The sequence below is a fragment of the Protomyctophum parallelum genome (assembly GCF_964188405.1).
Source record: "Protomyctophum parallelum genome assembly, chromosome: 17".
Taxonomy (NCBI): domain Eukaryota; kingdom Metazoa; phylum Chordata; class Actinopteri; order Myctophiformes; family Myctophidae; genus Protomyctophum; species Protomyctophum parallelum.
Window position 1 is genome coordinate 17,113,616 of NC_139719.1, and position 22,891 is coordinate 17,136,506.

The 22,891-nt window shown below is 43.6% G+C and overlaps 1 protein-coding gene across 1 annotated transcript in view; it reads left to right on the forward strand.

Annotated features, from left to right (window-relative positions):
* The first annotated feature begins 2,752 nt into the window (after positions 1 to 2,752).
* LOC310875011 (proteasome activator complex subunit 4B-like) overlaps positions 2,753 to 22,891 on the forward strand; it is an 87,245-nt gene continuing 67,106 nt past the window's right edge. The window contains exons 1-6 of the mRNA XM_083788026.1: positions 2,753 to 3,013; positions 6,757 to 6,897; positions 14,802 to 14,918; positions 17,530 to 17,574; positions 18,864 to 19,013; positions 22,333 to 22,396. Coding sequence (XP_083644152.1) covers positions 2,802 to 3,013; positions 6,757 to 6,897; positions 14,802 to 14,918; positions 17,530 to 17,574; positions 18,864 to 19,013; positions 22,333 to 22,396 — 729 coding nt within the window. The 5' untranslated portion in view covers positions 2,753 to 2,801. The remainder of the gene's footprint in view (positions 3,014 to 6,756; positions 6,898 to 14,801; positions 14,919 to 17,529; positions 17,575 to 18,863; positions 19,014 to 22,332; positions 22,397 to 22,891) is intronic.

Consider the following 22,891-nt stretch of genomic DNA (forward strand, 5'->3'; position numbering starts at 1 on the left):
GTGGCAAGCATAAGGTAGGGATGACGAGACAACAGCCCACCAACAATCAAACAGCTTAACCAGCTCAGGCTCAGACAGGGTGGGGGGTGGCGAGAAAACAATTATAGCCTCATCATAATCATTTCACTGAGGATTTAAACCACTCAACTCACAAGGTGTCCTCTCAGTCTGTCTGCGTGCACTTCTCTGTTGTGAGGCCCAGGTGGCGGTTGGAACAGCGACCTGCATATCTGGCCCCAGGCCAGGGGCTCTGCGAGTCTGACATCCTGCATGTTGGCTCCAGTCCAGTCACTTCTTCTTGACTGTATGGCTCATTGAATTACCTGGGCTTAAAGTAACGGGATTGTACACGGAAAAGGATGTGCAGCCAAGACACATAACGGCCCGGGGCCTAGCTATGCCTGGCCAGGGGACAATAGCGTCACGGCCAAAGGGAGCATGCTAGCTGGGTGGGATATAGAGAGAGCCATTGGGGACTGCCTCATGCTGCTGTACTGCTGCATGCAGGGAGGAGCACTTCTATTTTTAGCTGCGTTAATTATTCATAGACGTTTTTCAGCATCACAGACGACTATTAACTGCCGATACACGGGGCATTGAAGCAGAGTAGGCCCAGGGACGCATTATAACCACCCCAGGGCCCCTTGGGTCGATATTGTTTTGGGGACCCCAAAAGGTTTTTTGCTAATGTGAACAGGGCATATGAGTGACATTTTGACATGACTGACAGGCAGCAAATATTATATCTGACAGTAAAAAACTAAATGCTCACATTGCTCAGCTGCGATATTAACATGTGTAATTTATGTTGTTGGACAAACGGTGAAACTCTCTGGCTTATCTGTTGACCAGAGGCATTATTATTTACTGTGGTGAATAAATCAAACCCGTGGCAGTTAATTTGGTCAGTCCGCAAAAATGATGAAAAAATCAAGAAACATAAAACATATACTGCACATGTAACTACATAACAACTTAAAATTTAAATTGTTGTTCCGGATATAAAATTGTGGAAGATATCCATGAATTTCAGTTCTATAGAGCGCCAAAGTCCTGACGTCACTCGCTCATCCCCTGGATTTCTCTATGGAGAATAACACGGGGTGATCTTAATATCGTCTACTATAAGCATTGTGGTCCAAAAATAAACAAACTGTCTCTGCGCTATTGCCAGGGAGGTGTCTCTGTATTGTTTGCGACAGTCAGTCACTATTTTGATACAGTCTATGTTTCTAGCAAAATTTTAACTAATTCAGCAGCAGTAGCAATAGCATTTTCTCTCAGTCAGTTGATTCTTCAGATCCATATGAGATGATTTGTTTATGTTTCAAACACAGTTCTTATATGAGGCGATCTAAAATCCCCTATGGGGATCACAATGCAAATAAAAAGTACATGAACCCGTGGATTTGCGACCCTCTACCGATATTGACGTCAGACTTCGGTGCTCTATACGTGTCCCTGTGTCCGAGCATGGAAAGCTGCAAAGCGGTAACTCTGTCATTTCTCGACCGTTTGGGACGCGGGAACCGGGAAGGCTCACCGGAACTGTAGTGCCGAACCCCCATGGGCGTGTTCCTGGGTGTCTGGATGTGGGGACCCCACGCGGTTTCTCGACCGTTTCGGAAGCAGGGAAGGCTCGCCAGAACCGGGCCGGCCCCCTGGGGGTCTGGATGTTCCGGGGACACCCCCTGGGGACCCCCACACAAATAATCAAAGTACAGTACAGAGCACAGTACACTATAATACAGTACAGAGCACAGTACAGTACAGTAACAAGTTAACTATGACAATAAATGTACAGTTGCACCTCAGTTCACACAGGTGTGATTTTTATCATCTTTTTTACCTAAATTTAATCAAGTAGAAGTAGGCTACTCACATGTGCATTGCATTGCAAAAATAACACTACTGCTTTTAATAAATTAGTAATTGTAGCCTACTAATAATGTTAATTCAGAGAGAATAGTAGCCCCAATATGTTCCCTCAGTAGGCTACCTACACTCGATGAGTGTAGGGACTATGAGGGAATAATAGCATTATTCGAGAAGGTTTATATGCCTAATATACACTGAATTTTGGGCCTATATTTAGCAATAGAAGAGCGACATCTCAAAATTCTCATGTTCCTGTTTTTGCTCATGCATGGTTGATGGTGATATTATTCTGCCTGACTGCCTGGTTGTAGACGTAGTTGTAGCCTATCATGGTCAGTATGACGGGGGAAGGGAATTAATCCAGTTATCAGATTATCCTAATTACACCACAGATTAACCCCCCCCACCCCCCGGCGGGACCCGCCATAGTGCTCCTGGGAAATGTTGTTCTCAGACGGCCTTTCTACAAAACACTTATCGTAGGCTAAAAAAAAACCCATATAAAGATTTCACCCATATAACCTGACCTGGGGGGGGGGGGGTGATTAATGATTATTTGGCGTGTGTGTGGCAAACATACCGAAGTTGGTGCGTAAAGGTGGTGCCTATAGACCCGGGTATAGAGGCCGTGACGCAGCGCCATGATGACACTCCAGGTCAGAGTGGAAGCGGCCGGTGTGGGCCGTCCGTCACCCTGCAGGCTTTGGAACAGCTGATTAGCGGTGACACACTTTTGCTTTTCTTTCCCTGACTCGAATCCCTCGGTGACAGCGTGGCGTGCGCGTCTGTTTTAGCAACGGGACTGACTTCCACCCATCCGATCCATCCAAGCACGCATCAGCTGCATTCATTCAGTTCAGTACAGGCCTGTAATTAAGTAAACAACAAAGGTGATTGCGATCAGGTGACAATCAGATCAGATCATGACCGTGGGAGAGATGGGAGAAGCCGCCGAGCCGTCGGAGGGCTTCGTCCCCCAGAAGGAGATCGTGTACAACGGCCTGCTGCCCTACTCCGAGCGGCTGGACCGAGAGGCCACCGAGCTGCTGGCTGAAATCAAAGCCAACCTGTCCAGGGCGGTGCTGCTCAGGGAGCTGTGGCCCGGGGTCTGCTTCTGGACAAGAAAGCTCTTCTCGTAAGTTACAAATAAGTACACTAGCCTCGGAAACACAGACGTTTTAATTTCCAGAGAAAAAAAACAAGTACACTGACACTACGTACTAGAGTCCTAGACCATAGTAGTGGTTCTCAAACTGGGGTCGGGAGCCCAACATTACTTTTGGTAGGGTCCCCACTCCCCAGAAATGATTCGTTTATCACTCAACAGTAAACAAACCTAATACAATTCAATTCAAGGAGCTTTATTGGCATGACAAAACAATGAAAACAACATATACAGTACATACAAACGTTTACAAAATTACATTGCCAAAGCAAGTGTCACACTCACAATATAATAAAAACTGTTGGAAATGGGGAAAGTACTAGGCCTATATATACAGTTAGGGTGTACAGCATTTTGTAAATATAATAATAATAATACAGTATACACAAGGTAGGCTATCTGCACATTTCTAAAGTTACACTTTTTTGACTTTTAAAACCCTTTTAAAACCAAATGGACCAAATTGTCAAATACTAAAAGGCAAACATTGTGGAAAAAATAGCCTGCGAGGCGTTGTGAGTTTGTATATCTGCTAGTTTATCTGTGCAACTGCAGTCAAATGTAATTCCAAGTGCTTGTCAGGGTGGGGGTCCCTATAGCCCTGGTCCAGACCCATTAGTTAGACTAGAGAGAATGCACTACCAGGGCTAGGGGGTCCCCAGTTCAAATATATTGAATTATCACGGCCTGAAAGGTTCAGGAACACTTGCACTATATAGTCTCACTTTATAAGAGCTGATGGGTGGGCTTAGAACTGCAAAAACTGTAACAAAACCGAGTTTGGCACCCCTGTTATGTGAGTAGGGTGACTAGATCCAAATACCAGTAATCTAAACCAACCAGAATATCAACTGAGGATACAGGTTCTGTTTCAAGCTCCGTCTATAAAGAGACACAATTTGGCCATGCAGTTCAAACCTGTCACCCTGCACTGCAGAGCCACTTTACATACTGTAGACTTCATAGACAAGCACTTACCATGTTGTTGTTCTGTAGCTGCTGATGCCCTTTTAGGATGACCAGAATCAAATCCAAACTGTTAATTTGAGGGACAGAAGTATTTGTGTGGAACCGGGGGGACGGGGAGGCATTAGCAACTTATTACTCAAATGCGTTGATGTCATATTCGACCATAGGCCTAATAATGCCTATCATTTTATTATTAAACCCATCTGATCTCACATTTGGTTTTAAATGCAAATTGTGGTCATGGGTAGTATGACTGACTTGGTACCGTAGCCTAGGGGGCATATTTCTCATTATTTTATTATTATTTTATTTTCATTACTCTGTTATTTTAACAGACGTATTAATAGTAGGCTACATTTGGCAGGAAAGAGGCAATGAGAGCTTCACAACAGAAAGCCAACTATTAGAGGACTATAGCAGGTATTTGAACACTGCTAGTCACAATGTGGGACATGGTCTCAATTTGTGGGACGCCTGAAAAGTCCTGGCAATGAGGGACTGTCCCACGCAAACTCGCAAAGGGGGACATCTGATGTCCGGGGTCGACACAGCAGTCTCACATAATGTGAGATTGCTGTGTCGACCCCTCCTTCTCACTGTCAAATTAAGGCATTGCAATTTAATGCTATTGCGATGTACAGAATAAAACTAATGCTGCAGTCGGCTAAAATAACTTGTCTCTGGCCTATAACACCCCCACCCACACCTTTTCCTATCCTGTCATGAGGTCTATTTTTGTGTAAAATACCTGAGTCATTTGACTCATTTTATCCATCTGTTTTTCTGCTTCATCTCTGTGGCAAAAAGGCTTCATGGGAAAGTTATACGATGCCATGACTCAGTGTTGATTTTACTCAGAGTGTACAAAATGGAAAAAAACACCCTTTGGTTCCATAAAGCTGTCTTCAATTAAAACTGAGGATTTTACTGTGTAATCCACAATTATACAGTTGTTTCGCTGTCAAGATTCAACTTAAAGTATATTATGAGTGTTTATATTTTAAGTGTTTCACAGTGCCCTTGTCTGCTATTGTAAATCATCCACTTGGCACTTTGAATCCGTGGGTTTTGTTTGAGTAGCTAAATGAAAGGTTCATCATGTTGAATCACCTATACTAGCTAATGTAGGCGCAGTTAAGTATGTGAGGCAGCAGCCGCTGCACTTCACGACACCCCTTATAAAGAGATCCGGGGGCATTGTCTGTATACATCTGTCAGAATATGGTCCACCTCATTCTTTTAACCGCTGATGGGACTTGAGTTTGTCTGACTTTTACCCTAGAGTCTAGGGGTTCGAAACCACTGCTATGCACCCGGCTTCGTCAAATTAAGTGTCTTATCTAATATACGAATATACGAGGGTGATATTTACCACAGATTCGACGCACCTACGCGCTGGGAGCGTCACATGTCAGCGGGGAGCGTTGGGTGGGAGGAGTAGGAGGACGGAAGCTGAGTCAGTTGAGTACAATAGTAGTGACAACACACAGAAATGTGTGTGGGGAGGACTCAATTGGCACGATGACTACATTGGGGAGAAAAAGGGTGTAAATGAGTCCGTTTGATGAGGGCTAGGTGCACAGAAACATACCAAAAATCTCAATCGTTGCCAAAGATTTATTTTCTTCAAAGGTTTCCAAAAAATAAGGTTCAAAATAATTTCTCAGGAAAAATACTTCTTTCACAAAAACAAAATATAACTTCCAAAAAAAATGAAAATAACAAACTTACATGATATGCTTAAATTCAAGCACCCAGTCTGGACATTACAAGTCCTAACACTGTAATAGGGCAGAGCTTCCCGCATGGTCCCCCATGTCTCACACTGGACTGACTAACTCCATTCAAACCCAGGCCTCTGACTAGTGGCCCAAACCATCTGTCTAGAGACAGGTTTCCCTAAAGTATTCAATTGCACAACTAGTGAACATGTACACACAGAAATGTAAAACACAGAAAACATTTCCAAACCTTTACAGTATACTTGTCAATCCTAAAGTAATTAACAAAACAGGTTTTAAACAACCCGTCTCGTTGCAATCATACTAAATAGTATGTATTGCCAGACACATGCACCCCTGCAACATGGTGCAACCCAATTTGAATCCTCCACCTATAAAAGGAGCAGTGGATTCAGTGGTGACTCTTTTGTGTAACTTTGACCAGGAAATGAGGATGGTGTGAGTAGGGTTTGACAGTGTTTGACAATATAGTAATGATAACTTAAAACTGTTTGACTTTGAAAGGAATAAAAGTATGTTTGACCAACCAATTGTCTCTGTCCAAATTATGAAATGAAATGAATCAATATATGCATATAAAACTGTAGAACAAGTCAAGATCAACTGATTGCTAACTTTAGCCGGCATAGTTAGCAAACAGTGTTTGATAATGACCATTGACTGACATGTGGGAATGTTGAGTATGAAATGAGGTTATAATAAACTTAAAATGAAATACAATTAAACATGTGTGGCTCAAGAGGAAATGTCTTTATCACAAAGGGGTAAAGAATACATAAGGCAAGTCGGATTGAACTTTAATACCTTATATTTAATATTGTGAGCTCGTAGATCTGTTCAAGCTTGTTTATCTGTTGATTCATCGATTCATTGATAATCTATTGGTTAATCAGACCGATGCCCAAACTAGAAATGTGCAAATCTCCCATCACTACTGAGTCTCTCCTCCCCCCCCCCCCCTCTCTCTCTCTCTCTCTCTCTCTCTCTCTCTCCCCCCTGCAGGTTTCTGAAGCTGTATGGTCGCCGGTTCAGTAAAGACGACCACATCCTCTTCATCAAGCTGCTCTATGAGTTGGTGACGCTGCCCGGCCTGGAGCCTCAGATGATGCACAGCTACGCCAGGATTCTCATACACCTGCTCAAGTAAGTGCCACGCAAAACAACGTCGGCACGCACACACGCACGCCACGCCACGCCACGCCACTCCACTCACTCACTCACTCACTCACTCACTCACACCCACGCACACATTCTTAGATAGACTCCACTAGCTCATTCTTAGTATTCCTATTCTTTACGACCAGTTGTTTAACAGTTACGACTCACAATCAACCTGCTGCTTTAATCAGTTCAGTTTAATCAAAACCCTGATACCTAGACTTAAACTGAACAATGATAAATCATTCAATGAGGCGAGAATTCAAATGACAGGCAGACAACGTGGTTAACGCGGGCCTGATTAATAAAATAAAGTGATTGTTCATTGGTAATATTACAGAAAGTCATATGCACTGTTTCCTGAGAACCTTGACAGTAGCCCTATATTTTACATCAGGCATCACAGCACATTTGTTGTGGTCTTGCAGTGGTTACACACACACACGCACACACACATATGCACACACACACACACACACACACACACACACACACACACACACACACACACACACACACGATCACCACCATTCAAAAATAATTACCGCCCAATAAAGGGGAATGTAATACATCTCTTCTTACTGACGGGCCTGTTAGTCTATTACTCTTGCTAACTGTGGACCTGACCTACATGTAGACGCCGTGCTCGTCTCGCTGCTATCAGATCTGACCGCGCTCCAGCGACTAGAGAAACTGAAGGGAACTGTCCCCGCCCTGTCCCTGCAGAGTCACGCAGACAGTCACATTCGTCACGCAGACACGGTCACATTCGTCACGTCGCACATTTAGGCCTTCCATTGTTTCCACTCTGCAGTTCCTCTTCAGTGTGTCGCCTTAATGAAGATGTCATATGTTTGCCATTAGACTGGAAGAAAATATATCTAGGGGCTCCAAGCGTGCCGAGCGCCAAGCCCGACAGGTCCATGAGCGCCAAGCCCGACGGGTCAGAGATGGATTCGGAAATCCACATCTTTGTCTCTGTGGGCTTTTGTGGTTTGTGCTCGAGTCCCCAGCCATCCACCCCCACCCCCACTACTCCGCGCTCCCCATTCCAGACTCTGCACTCCACCCACCCACCTGTCTCCCCCCCCCCTCTCCCCCCTCGCCTCCAATTTCAGGGCCTGTCAAAAGTGGTTTCCTCTGTCGATTCCTCACAGCACGGCTCTGTAGGAGGCGAGCCATCTAGAAGGGGGTCTGCCTGTCTTTGTGTTTGTTTGTTGGTTTTGTCCTGGGATAATCTCGCCAACCGCAGGACCGATCTCCGCCAAGTAGCTGCCAGTATAAGCCGAGGAAGTACTCATAATGCTATAGATACCGTACTGTACGACGTACTTAGATGACAGACATCATACACTTGGCCACGTGAAGTGTCTACGATCCACAGGGGAGCGTCTAGTCCTCAGAGGAGGCAAGGGGAGCAGATGCACGGAATTCAAAGCCATTGAAGTTGTGCATCGTCTCTAGTTCCAGACTTTTGCAAGGAGCCTTCTGCCTGGAGTTAATAATTTCTCCACAAAGCACTTATATAACTACAGCTATAACTATAAAGCTATCGTTTTAAATATCCTCCTAACTCAAGTGGACGGCAGAGTCCACACCACAACTGTAACAAGAACAACGGTGAATACTATTGTAGTTATTGTTATTGTTATGATTCGAGGCCCTTTAGGGCCCCATGGGCATGTCTGTCTGCCTATCCACAAATCTTATAGAGCACCGAAGTCTGACGACATTTATGCATCCTACCTTTTCCCCCATTCTGAATTCCCATAGACGTGTTTAATATTGCGTCATATAAGAACTGCATGGGTTCTGAAAATAAACACATGAGCACGGAGGTTTGACTCATTTGACTCCGTTTTTAGAAACAGACCTGTATCAAATCTCGTCAGCGACACAGAGCCACCTCCCTGACAATAGCGCCTGGACAATTTTGTTTATTTTTGGAATTCTTGTATGAGACGATGAGGATGACCCAAAGTTATTCTCCGTAGAGAGAAATTACTTCCACGACCCCGGGGGGATGGGTTAACGAGAGACGTCAGGACTTCATTGTCGTGACCAAGTTACCAACGAGGCTGTGGCTCTTTCTGAGTGGTCAGAGTTCTAGTTTATAAAAATGACAGTGAATTTAGTTTCATTTGAAGTATTTCTTTCCTCCCAAGGTTCCAAGCGGTGGAATATCCCACAGAGACGCTGCATGATAATGAGTCACACACTGTGTAAGCCATGCAGAGCGAGGGGGCAAACAACTTCAACTTCAAACAACTTTATTAATCCCTCTAGGGGCAATTAATTTCAAGCAGCTCGTTAATGGAGGAACACAGTAATTTAAAAACAAACAGGCGAGGGGGGGACCTTTTCTTAATCCCATGGGGAAACTGCAGTTTCTGCTTCTTCACGATGAGCACTCTGTTGTTGACCTTCTGATCACCAGAGTCTGCCCTCAAAGCCATGTGTGGTTCCTAAACTTCTTTTCAGGGGACCCACTTCCACAAAACTGGGTGACCGAATTCCCATTTTTACACATGTGTGTGTGTGTGTGTGTGTGCGAGTGTGCGTGTGCATGCAAGCACCTGACGAAGCCAAACGCGGTGTGCCATAAATAATAAATAATAATCTTGTCTCTCTGGAGTGTGCGGTCCATTCGGTCCCTTCCTTTCCCTGGGGAAGTTATCTTTGGCCTGCATATATATATATATATATATATATATATATATATATATATATACTGTATATATATATACTGTATATTGGTGATGCACCGAATATTCGGCCGCAGAAAATATTAGTCAGAAAATGGCTAAAAATGCATTTTCGGCCTATTCGGTTTCGGCCCAAACAGGCAGAAAATATATTTAATTCAAAAGGGCTGAATACATGCTTTATGGATCCATAATAGTGATTTATTATTTAAGTTAAGTTTTGCCATAACCATAACACAACATTTGTAGAATCAAACTCAGATGGGGATACTAAAACAGCGATATTCAGTTACACTTCATACCAATCATACTGTGCGGGTGTAGGTATGCATCAACATGGCATTATAGGCAAAAGCTTTCTAAATCTTTCAAATTTTCCAAACATCTACAAGCTTGTATGTAGGTCAACTATTTCTGCTATTTGTTGTACAACTAAGTATATAGTGCTTAAGTGGCATTCTGGACTAGACCTGTCTGGCTGAAAACATTGTGGTTGCAAGGACTGCACTTTCAGCTACAGGACTGTGTCACAGTCATTACCAGGTGATTGAGAGATTATTTATTCTTTACTTACTCTGTATAAACATACTATTTTAACTAGTGATGCACCGAATATTCGTCCGCAGAAAATGTTCGGCAGAAAATGGCTAAAAATGCATTTTCGGCCTATTCGGTTTCGGCCCGAATAGAGCGCCCCTCAAACAAAAAAAGAAAATCAACAAGACAGGGTCAAATAACGACATGGCTAACCTCCCTGTTGGTCTCTGACATCCTAGGTCTGAAGCTTCTGCTGTTTCTGTCATTCGAGCCCTTAGTTTCTGTTATGCGTCTGTTTTCCTGCATTTTTGCAGTGATTGGATTTGAACTGAGAGATGGCTCGAGGCATCGCAGAGTCCGTATCAGTAGGCAACATGAAGCAGGCTGCACTGCAGCTTTTATTATTTATTCTGGCATATCGATATATCACGTTTTTTTCCCCCCCAGCCCAATCCCATGCAGCCCCTATGTCTTCCATTATAAAATTCAAGTTAAGTGCTTCAGACAATCTAAAACATATGTGTAAGAAAATGCATGGAGGTAGTACGGCCTTTTTGGCAGTGTGCACAAAGAGTCAGATCCTGTGGTTTGTATGACTAGCTCTAGCTCTGGACATGATTGAAATGTTTATTTGAATAAAGCAATTAAAACCCCTGTATACAACAAACAATATATATATATATATATATAAAAAAAAAAAAGCAAATTCAAAAGGAGTGAGAAGAAGCATAGCTTATTGCGCACACACACACAATGACCCTCTTATGAAACAAACAAACAAAACCAAACTGAAACAAAAGGAAGAAATGAAACAATATCACAGAGCATTTAAAAGCCGGGATGAATGATTCAGAATGGCGGAAGGTTTTACAATCGGATGGCAAATGAGGAAATTCGGCTGCCAGTACATGGAGTTCTGTGGAGGAGCCAAAATGTTTGCAGCTTTCCGATATGATTTGTTGGTCACTCTGGTAAAAAATCATTTGCCTCTCTTTGTTCCAGCCTTATAACAGATCTTCACTATGTTTTTATGTTTTACTCTGAGGCCGAAAAACCAGCAGATTCAGGAATCAAGTGGGTTTTTATCTGTCACTCACACACAGGTTCAAGCAGCGAAATGTTGGTGTGGCATGGGCCGCAAGACAATACCAACAATACAATATACACCAGATAATGAGAACCAGCGAGACCGCCTGCGGGCGAGAAGCGACCTCGCCCTAATGGGCCCTAATGGGCGAGGTCACGGGCCTTCATTTTCGGGCCTGTTGAGAACTCTAGTTTTCGCAGGCTGCCGGGCGCGGCTGCACTAATAACTTTGGGGCAGGCCCGTCCAGAGTTTAAATGGACTGGTATCAGTCAAAAGGGAGACATCGAATAGTAAGGATGGATGGGGAAGGATCAACATATGGAATGTAAGAACAGGTCAGCTTCATGGAGATCTAAGGGTTTGAGGTCAGATGTAGAGTAGTAAATGTGACCTGCGAAATAAGAGAAATTATGAATTATAAATAAGGTTAGGAATAGGATTTCTGTGTGATTCACACAGAAGGTGAATGATCTGCCCCCCCCCCTTTTGTGAGTGCTCACATTGGTTTGTACCACGTTTAACTGATTTTTAAAATTTAAAATGTATTTGTTTATTTGGACAGGACAATGCATATTAATGGACGTCACATGGACGTAAATACACCGTATATAGCACAGTTGCTAATTTTCATCCGCAGTCCTCACAGGAAACACAAAACGGAAAAACAGTGGAATACATTTACATAACATTACATATAGGGAACACAGCATGAAAAAGAAATACACCTAAAATAATCATAAATGGTTGCAGCTTTTGGTTTTCAAGCAACAATTTTTTCCAGATTGTAATTGTATTTAAAAGAGGGAAATGTAGCACAATCCCTTATACGCAGAGGAAGGCCATTCCATGCTACACAAACACAACCCTGTACTGAGAGGACATTTTGGCCGAATGTTGTTTGCCGGTGCGGCACTTCGTCTCCTTGAGTGGTGGCTCTGGTACTGATTCCCCTATCGGGCTTTCGTTTAATAAATTAACTTAGGGGGGTTAATAATAGTTAACTAATAATCATGACATGAAATGTAGCTCAAAGTGCTTTTCAGAGCAATGTAGAAAAAAAGGAAGAAAAGCAAGATATAAATCTTTTTAATAGGAAGCAGGACATGAATAACAAGGAATTTGAAAGATCAATTAACAGCAAGAGTCTAGAAGTATGTCCTTGAGCTGTGCTTTAAAAATGTCTACAGAGGCATCCCTATTTTGGGCATGTCATTATAGGCGAAAATGTCCCAAAATGCTAATTAAATTAATAATCCACTCATTTGAAAGTGTCAGTAAAATAGGGCTGAAGTGGTTAATCAAAATGGTTAATTATTGAATAAAGTGATCATAAATAAACATCATAGACAGGTTATATTACGTAGATGGACCTTTTCTGTTCTGCCATTCCAATTATTTTAAGGATTACTTCAGTAGACAGAGGTACAAGGTACAACGTACAACGTACAAGGCCGGCGCGTATTAGGTGAGTTCAGCAAAAATACAGATCGTCAAAATGCTACTAGACAGCTCATATCCTTCCACTGAAGCACATGTTTATCTAAGTTTAATGTATAATCACTGCCCAAGAGTATTGTGAAAAACAAAAAATAATGAAAACCTTACACAGTTCAAAGAAAAAGTGAGTGCTGTCATGTTACTGTTTGGAGGCCAAGCAGTGGATATCTCTCACAGTTTGTCCTGCTTTCCCCTCATGTCTTCTGATGGCCTGAATCCACCCGTTTTATCCTCACTGCAAGGTATTTTTGCTCAGCAGGACAGGACGTAAAACCTAAAGGGGGGGATGAAAGCCTAGGCCTGAATACAGACTGATTTGTAGTTTGTTTTTCGGTTCAGGTTAACAGCTACAGCAGGGTAAAAAAAACATGGTCAGGTTGCATAAGCCTGTCCTTACTTCTTAGGGAACTTTGATTCTGCCTATACAGGGGGATGTTCTGCCAATGCTTTTTCGTTGGGAACAGAGCAGTTTGTTGCCATTTGCGGATTTCAGCAAAAAGACGTTAGCAGAATCCGCCCTCATTGGCAGAACAAAAGTTTGATGAGTCACCGGCCGCACCCTTACACAGTAGTCCATCAAGCTGTACTGTATATACGCAAGTTAACGCAACACAGCTGCAGCGAATCAAGTTATCAAATCTATAATGGATGTGTGTGTTAAGCCCAACACACACCGGGTGCGCAGCGACGCAGGCGTTGCTGCGCGGCAACGCCTGAAAAATAGAACAGTGGCGTATCGGAGCGTCAGGCGAGGCGTGATTGTGAACGCGCGTCGGACGCCGCCGGTGTGCGATAGGTTCATTGAAAATAACGGAGGCGACTGTTTTGACGCGAGGCGTTCGCAGACGGTGTGTGTAGGGCTCTAGATGTAGGTGTGCCGGTGTGCAAGCATAATAGACAATACTGTTGACCACTGTCTGTGATTTTGGCACACCCTCCACAAGCCTCCAAGCACACCTAAATCTAATATCTGGTTTGAGAACCACTAGTGAAACTACTGTGTAATCTCCTGTACACTACACTACAGTATGTACACCTAATCTTTCACGGATGAGTCGATTCGGAGAGAGAGAGAGTGAGAGAGAGAGCACACAGAAGGCAGAGAAGTATGCCATCCCCCCAGTGAACGGTCGCTGTTGCCAATAATGGTGTACAAACATCTGATTAGCTGCAGCTAACTAGCCAGCAAAGTTTTGTTTTACCCTTCTGTAGTTTTTAACCTGTAGTGTACAGGGAAACAAACTACAAAATCAGCCTATAGGGTTCCACGTTTCTTTAACGTCAGAGTTCTTAGCTTTGTTATTACAACGTACTGTACCACACACAACAACCTTTCGTCAGCTTTGCAGTGAGTGGTATTCCTGGTATTACAGTGATAATGAATGGACGTAACCACTATTTTCCCCACGCTGTCTCTATATTTGCGTTTCTATTTCTAGTCAAGTCAACTTTATCTAACTATAAATGCACCAAGTCTCTGTGTGTACGCCTGTACATCTGTAATCCACGTAACTTGAGAACCGTTCGCCCCACCGACTTCAAATTCGACACACGCATTTTCCAAACCACCACAGGGAGTGCAGTGCCCGGTGTCGAGTCGGTCGGACCCACGGTTGTCCAGAACCGCCCCAAAAAGGCCTCTGCCCGGGCCCAGGGTCCATATATAGAGCTGGCCTGACCTCACAACACTCCATATTTGGGAATGCCTGACACAGAACTCCATAAGCTGGCCTGTTCTGACATCCCAACACTCTGACATCATTCTGACTTCGGGCACAAAAGGGACACAGACATAATATCTGGGTGGGGCATTCATTTCCAACTTGCATCATTCCAAGTAAGCCAGTGCCCAACGGGCACCGCCGTAGAGGCCCCACGGGCACCTCTCTAGTTTGTATAATGGCACATTTACCCTATGGTGGTCCCCACTCCCCACATGATTTCTTATTTTTTTCTTACACAACCATCCCAATTTATTTATTTATTATAATACAGGAAAAAAGACAAAAGAAATACAAAACCAAAAAATAATACTCTAATAATTGTACTTCCTCTCCGAACAGGAAGAAAGAGCTGCTGTCCAGGGATGACCTGGAGTTGCCGTGGCGACCGCTCTACGATCTGTACGAGAGGGTCACCTACTCCAAGACGGAACACCTGGGCCTCATCTGGTTCCCCAAGTATGGCACGCACGCACACACGCACGCTACGCACGCACGCACGCTACGCACGCACGCACACACGCACGCTACGCACGCACGCACGCTACGCACGCACGCACACACGCACGCACGCTACACACGCACGCACGCACGCTACGCACGCACGCATGCTACACATGCACGCATGCTACACACGCACGCTACGCACGCACGCTACGCACGCACGCACGCACACACGCACGCTACGCACGCACGCACGCACACACGCACGCTACGCACGTACGCACGCACGCACGCACGCACGCACGCACGCACGCACGCACGCACGCACGCACGCTACGCACGCACGCATGCTACACATGCACGCTACGCACGCACGCACTGACTGACTGACTGACAGACAACTTTTCCTTTTATTATGTCTGTAATGTTTTGGCTATCCAGCCTTCAGTTAAAGTCTAAGGCCTGACTCACACGTGCACAACAGATTGATGTATAGCTGATGCATGAGACTTATTGACTGATGCAAGCTCGCAATGCATTTCCAATGGGAGTCACATGGTTTGACACAACATTTTTGTTGTATGAGGGGGAGGGGGGCAGTCGAAACACAGCCCAAAGCCGTACAACAAAAATGTTGTGTCAAACCATGTGACTTCCATTGGAAATGCATTGACACTTACCCTTTGTTTACATCTAGCATGCATTTAGCATGCATCAATGTTGTATGCTAGATCGAAAGGTGTGAGTGAAGCCTAAAATGACATGACCCAGATTGAAAGGTATTAAAAATATATTTTTCTTTAGGTCGGGGCTACCAATTTTCTCCAATCAGGAGAGAAAGCTCATATTGTCCAGAGAGTCGGGCGTACAGGATAAACAAGTGCAATTGAAAGTGATGACTCAAAGAAGTGAGCAGACAAAATTGGAACTGGAACACTAGTATACAATGAAGCTGGAGGAAATTGGCAACCCACCTGACAATGTATTTTCTGATTATTAAATAGATTGCTATATTACAGCAATGATTACTACTTGAATAACATGCTGCTCCAGTGTCTGACTTGTCAGACAAAAATAATTGCACTATTATGTACCTGAAGAACACCTTGAACAGTGGTTTTCAATCCTTTTTCATATCAAGGGCCATTATTTATTGGCCATTATTTATTTATCAACCTCTGGTTGAGAGGTTTGGTTTCTCATCATGTGGGAGACATGGGTTTGAATCCAGGTGGTCGTTTCGCCGGCATTACATCACATTACATCATTATGACTGAAAGAGGTGACTCACTAAAGCTGGTAGCATAATACTTCAAAAGAAGTCAAAATTTAAAGAAGTAAACATTTTGAGAAGTCAAATAAATTTTTTAAGGCTTGCCGAAACCTAAGTAGTTCTCTCTGCAGACATAATTGCCTCGATAAGGCGATGCAGCTCTGTTTTGAGAGCTGAATGCACGGCTGGAATGGATTTCTTTCCACCTGGATTGCTACTCTACGGTTTGTTTTGTTCATCACCCCCAAGGCACTTGACGCGCTTATTTGTCTCAGGGATTTAGCCATTTCCGGTGATAGACACCCTATTCAGTGGATAAAGTGTGCGCTATCTCCCCTCCGTGAATTAATTTGCCATCTGGTCGTGTTTGTCAGTCTCTCAGAGAGGCATGATTAATAATGTTGTAAAACAAAATCAATCACCTTGAACTTCCTCCCAATCAAACACTATCCTGGAACGCAAAATATGCTGAAACTGACATCAGCGAGGCAATGCATTGTTTTAATCCATTTTTGGCGGGAACCCCTTTTGGTGTTTCAAGCATTCTGTTATAAAGGTAAATGGTAAATGGTGCATTTATATAGCGCCTTTATCCAAGGCGCTTTACATAGACTGTGCATTACATTCACACATTCATATACCGATTGCAGCGGAAGCCATGCAAGGTACACCGGGAGATATTTGGGGTTCAGTGTCTTGCCCAAGGACACTGGACATGTAGACAGGAGGAGCCGGGATTCGAACCGCCGACCCATGGATCATTGGACGACCTGCTCTACCTCCAGAGCCACCGCCGCCCGTCATACTTTAGCTATTGAAAAATAGCAGATCTACAAGCTCATACACGTCACCGAGTGGTGCGCTATTTTTTTAAATCGTAGAAATACAGCACAAATCTTTGAATAGGTATATATTCTTTCAGAGCGAACGTTTTTTTTATTTCGACGTCAGGCCTAAATGGGTTAATCACGTAATTCTGGTCTTTCAACCTCGCCTGAAGATAATTTCTGCATGAAGTATGCTTTAGCCTTGTAGCACACAGAGGCAGATTCACAGGATGGTGCAATAATGTGCTCGGTGTAATAAGCCGTTGAGCCCAGAGCGGTATTTCACTGCAAATACCTTGATGTGGATATTATTGCATTGTATAAAAACATCTGGAGAGGCTTTTGTGTTGTGTGTGCAGCACAACAAGCAGTAAACACGCACGCACGCATGCATGCACGCACGGACACACACACAAACGCACGCACGCAACGCACGCATGCACGCACGTACGCACACACACACACACACGCACGCACGCACGCACGCACACATACACAGACTAACACACCCTCTGTTTCCTTGCAGCTCGGTGGATAACATGCTGAAGGCTTTGATCAAGAGCTGCAGACTGTAAGTCTCCTCCCATGGGATTATGTCACTTCCCTTTGACTGGATAAAGCCATTCTTTGACATTTTAACGGGTCTTTGTGCATCCTTGTTGGTGTTTTGAACATGTGTTTGTGATGCTGTGCGTTGATTAGTTCCGTTAGTGATAATTGTATTGATTGTATTGGATTCATTGGCCAATTCAGAAGCATTTTGAAGCGATTACTTTATACAATCAACTCAATTCATTACTTGCCATTAATATAGTCGTTGTAACTGTATTCATTCATACACCACAGGGTGGGAGGGAGTTCTGCTCTGGTTTTGGTGAATATTGAGTATAGTTATTTTGTGGAGGGCTCTGGGGCCACGCATTAAAAGTAAATTAATCCACAAAACTAGCGTCATTTGTATTGTTGACCTATTTCGAAAATATTAGCGCATCTTTCGTTCAACTTTGACAACTCTATCACATGGAACTACTTTTTGGGTTCCTAAAGTGGGGTCCGGGGATCCCTAGGGGTCCTTGAGGGAGTTCCAGTTGCACTATATGGTAGAAATATGTCAACAATACAAATGACGCTATAGTTTTGTGGATTAATTTACTTTTAATGTGTGGCACCCAGTGCCCCCCACAAAATGACCGGAACTCACCAAAAACAGAGCAGAACTGACACCACGGGACAGTTGCAACCACTATTAGTAAAAAAGTAAAAAACAAAAAAAGACTATCCCTTTAATGTGGACATTTACAAAACAAAACAAAACAATCCCACATCGTCCCACTTGGAACTTTGACGCCTTACGTATAGGTATTAAAAAATAAAAATAAATAAAAATAGCAATAGCCACAATGCCATGGTAATACGGATTTAATGTGCATAAGAAAAGAAGCGAAAGGCCTTAGAAGGAAAGAGAGAAAACGGTAGACAAAGAGTGAATAATGAGATCTCCATGGTGTTGTAGGAGAGAATGGCAAATAGAGATAAGGAGTACAGACGTTTGCTTTGGAAGTGGATAGGAAGAAAGTGGAAGGATTTATGTCTTAAAAATCTATTTTGTATTTGCCAGTTATCCAATGTTGTCACGCAAAAATAACGGTAATAGCCAATCTACAAGCTCAGAGCTCATTGCATCGCAATATCATGTTTCGACTTGCGAGCTTATAGATCTGCTATTTTTTTTACATTTCTGAAAACCGATTATTTTAGGTATCGGAATACATTTTACTCAATGAAATTGGTGAGCTCGATTAACTGTTGCGCCCTTAGTTGACTTCTATTCCGTGTCTCTCGCTGGTCGTGTGTCATCAGCTATTTCCCGGTGTCGTCCACTGAGGAGATGCTGTGCGAGTGGCGCCCCCTGCTGTGCGTGTTCGACGCGGTCATGCAGAAGGCCGTCAGCAACATGGAGCTGTTTCTGCCCACCATCATGTTTCCGGAGCAACACAGCCGCGGGTTCCAGTAAGTCCTTTTTCAAAACATTTTCATCAGCTTGCAAAGCTGATCAATGATGGCCACGAGTACTAGTAGCGATGTAGTGGCGAGATTTTCATGATTGGCCGGCCTCTAAGCCAATGGAAGACTAGTTCTCTACGGCCAATGGGACACTAAGCCCCACGGCCAATGGGACACTAAAGGCTCATTCATACTTTACTACTTATCACCTACTTTATCACTGCGGTGTAGTTCTCTAAAGGTTAGAAAACTACAACATTATGGCACTCGCCACGGACCCGACACGTCTCTCTGTTTTTACTGTCAGACAAGTGCTTTCTTCACTCTGGGCTATCACCTCGTTCACTGACTGGTCTAGAAGTTGGGTGGGCGGTCCCCTTCATAGATATATATAAGAACGCTAGATGGCCAATGGAGAGCGACGTTGCTATGACATAACTAATCAACGCACGGCATAACATGCTCATAACATTGTGTCTATGGGGCATGTACTTTTAAAATAACCATAACTTGCTCAATTTTCATCCGATTTTCAAGCGGGTTGGTTTGTTATAAACGTCAGAGACGTCCGCATACTTATATGATTTAATCATTTTTATATGACGTTCATATAAAAAACTAAATTAAGCAAATAGTCATGAATCATAGCCACGTTGACAACGTTTGTAATAAACCAACCCGTTTGTAAATCCGTCAAGATTTGAGGGAGACTATTTTAGTTCGAGCTGCCATAGAACATACTGTACTGAAGCCCCGAAGAAAGATGGCCGCCGGGTGAACTACGTCAGAGACTCCTCCTTGAGTCATCTAGCCTTTATATATATCTATGGTCCCCTTGGTTTCACATCTGAACCACAGGGAGGCGGGGTCAATGCTTAAGGACATCACAGCGAGTATGATGGCCTCGACTCTTTATGAAGGTGATGGTGATAGGTGAAGAAGAAGACAAAATCCTGTTGTCTAGTATATACTGTACACAGCGTTTAAGTGGTATGATATTAAAGAATCATAGTCCAATAACATGATTCTGAAATGGGACAATCTATATAAGGACTACTTTTACTTTAACCACTTCATGGATATCTTTATGCTACTTTTGTACTTTAGTACAATTTTAAATGCAGGAAAAAATATTTATACACGGTATTATAGTGTTCTTCTTTGGCCTCCGCGGGGTCATCAGACTCAGTGCGGTAACAGTGCTAACGCAATTCGGTCTGCACTTTCTTCCCTCCACTTTATACAATCATTTATATTATGGGTGGCCCAGAGGGGAGTTCAATGAAAGCCTAACCTTGTCAGCGTTAGAGTCATGCTTGCTTCTATTGAGTTATGTAGGAGCTACGCCCGCTGGAACTCGCTGGGGCCGCGGCCAGCTTAAATGGTTTATATAGGTCCAAATCAGAAGCACACTTTGTCTTCGGGGGCCCAGGTGACCGATAATCCGATGAATCGCGGGAATGTTGTGTTTTACGGCAAGTGTAGTGCGCTAGTGTAGTGTTACTGTATAGTGAAACATACATGGAAAGGGGGAATAACAAAGGCGGCGTTCTCACATTTGGAGGACGGCGCCTGCAGGGTGGACTGGAAAACCATCGCAAAACATGTTCTTTGAAAAGGACCCTTAACCACCTTCAAAATTCTTCAAGCGACCAATGTAGATCGGCTGTTGTACAATGAAATACAGCTATATGTGGATTAAAGTTCTCAGACTCGCCACAACCGATTTAAGTCATTTATTTATTATAAGATTAAAGTCAAGAGTATTATTTAGAATGCATCAACCCAGCAATAGAATACATTGTTCCATTGCTTAAATTGTAGTCGCATCTTACAAGTGTCGCATCTTCCATGAAACCATAACGTCTCGGATATTTCATGAAAGCAAAGGTTGAAGCCAATTCACTTCTTCACCTCATTGGCTGTATGCAAGAGCAAGAACATAACTGTTTAGAATGATAATACCTAAAATATCACAATTCTACTTACAGTAATTGGTGCAAATTGTTTAGAGAAACACAGCGCCACTGCGGAGGACTCCTGCCACGCAGTTTGACATAACAAAACATCTCGGCTGTGAGATTTGCTTTTGGCGTTTAATCCCTGAAGATAAATTACAGGGCTCATAAGTGGGTAACAGTGGGCTGTTTATCGGTCAGTTAGGTATCTGGTCCAGCAGACACATCTTAGCCACAGTGCAGATCCACCAACATTCAACAGCCAGTGTGAGTCAGTAAGTGTTTATTGTGTTTATCGGTCAGTAAGTATCTGGTTCAGCAGACACGTTTCAGCCACAGTGCAGATCCACCAACATTCAACAGCCAGTGTGAGCGGTGATTATTTCCACACCATTGTATACGCGAGGAGGCTCCTGGCTGTGCCTGACATTCTCGGGTTGCGTCGATGTAAATCCAGCCTCATATTCCTGCCATCTGAAAATGATACTTGGAGCGAGTGCAGGGTGGGGGTGGGGGGGAGGAGGTGGGGTGGAGGGGGGAATCTATCACTTTCTCATCAAACGTACTGAAGAAGCTTCTGACGAGAGCTTGGGGACACCTAGGAAGTTCAGCCTTCAGCTTAAACCATTAAGACCTGAGGCCGATTCTACAAAATGTCACAGTTTTCTGGAAAAAACGTTTCTATATGGCAGTGCGGTTCCGCATAATGTTGTGTATTTGGCTGTCGACCCCCATCTCAAAATATTTTGTTCCAGGGACCTCCAAAAGCTAATATTTGATTAAAGATTTTGGCTTTAAAAAAATTATATAGGCTTCGCTATTCAAAGATTTGTCACAAATGTTTTGTTAAAAAAATTAAATAACAGAAAATCTACAAGCTCATTAGCGTGGCACGAAGTGAGAGGCTAATAGCTCTGCTATTTTTGAATATCCAACCAATGCTCCTGATCTAGTGCTATATATATATATACAGCAACAATCTAAAATGACAGATACTTTCCCGGTTTTAATGTGTTAACTGGTGGTTTTGTTCCAGTTCCTAAAAAAAAAACAAAGTTCTCTTCAGAGAACGCCGCGCATATTTATGTCGACTCACGCGTTCGAGAGCTATTTGTCAGGATTTAGCTCTCTGGATTCACGGGGACTTTTTTTCCCGCACTGTTTCCACAATACATCATCTTTAATACCTCGTTTTTCCATTTTAGTTTTCTTCCCTCTCCTCTCCAAAAGCTACAAAGGGAAAGAACCGGAGTGAGTTCATATTTTGGGGAAGTGGGGATTGATGATGGTAACTTCACGTGTTTGTGTGTGTGTGTCTGCGTGCACGTGCGTGCGTGCGTGCGTGCGTGTGTGTATGTTGTTTTCAGGTTATGGTTTGACGAGCTGATGAATCTGTGGATTTCGTTACAGAACCAGCCCAGCTGGGAAGGGGTGAGACGCTCACACGCACGCGCGCACACGCACGCACGCACGTACGCGCGCACGCACGCATAACATCACTAATAAAAGCCATTGTAAAGTTACATTAGTGAAGTTTGCAGCTCTATGCTCGCTCGCAAAACAGCAAGGGGTAATTCAGACCCACCACAAATCATGCGTCATTGTGTGACATTGTGTGATGCTTGCCTAAAATAGCACATCTATATTATGCTCACAGAAGTGTGTCGATTGTTGAGTTTATAGGTCAGCTATTTTGTGCATGTGACACTGCCGTATGATGTTAGTATAAATTGGGCTTAAAACACTTTTTCTGGCTGGTGTCGGTGATATTATTCTGCTCCCCTGTCTCTGGAGCTCTGTAGTAAACGACAGAAAATAAAGGTTCAGGTCAGGATGCCAATTTAAATCAGGTGAGAGAACCGATACAGCAGGGGTTCTCAACGTTTTTGGAGATGCTTTGGCACTGTCTCGGGACCCCCGCCCCTC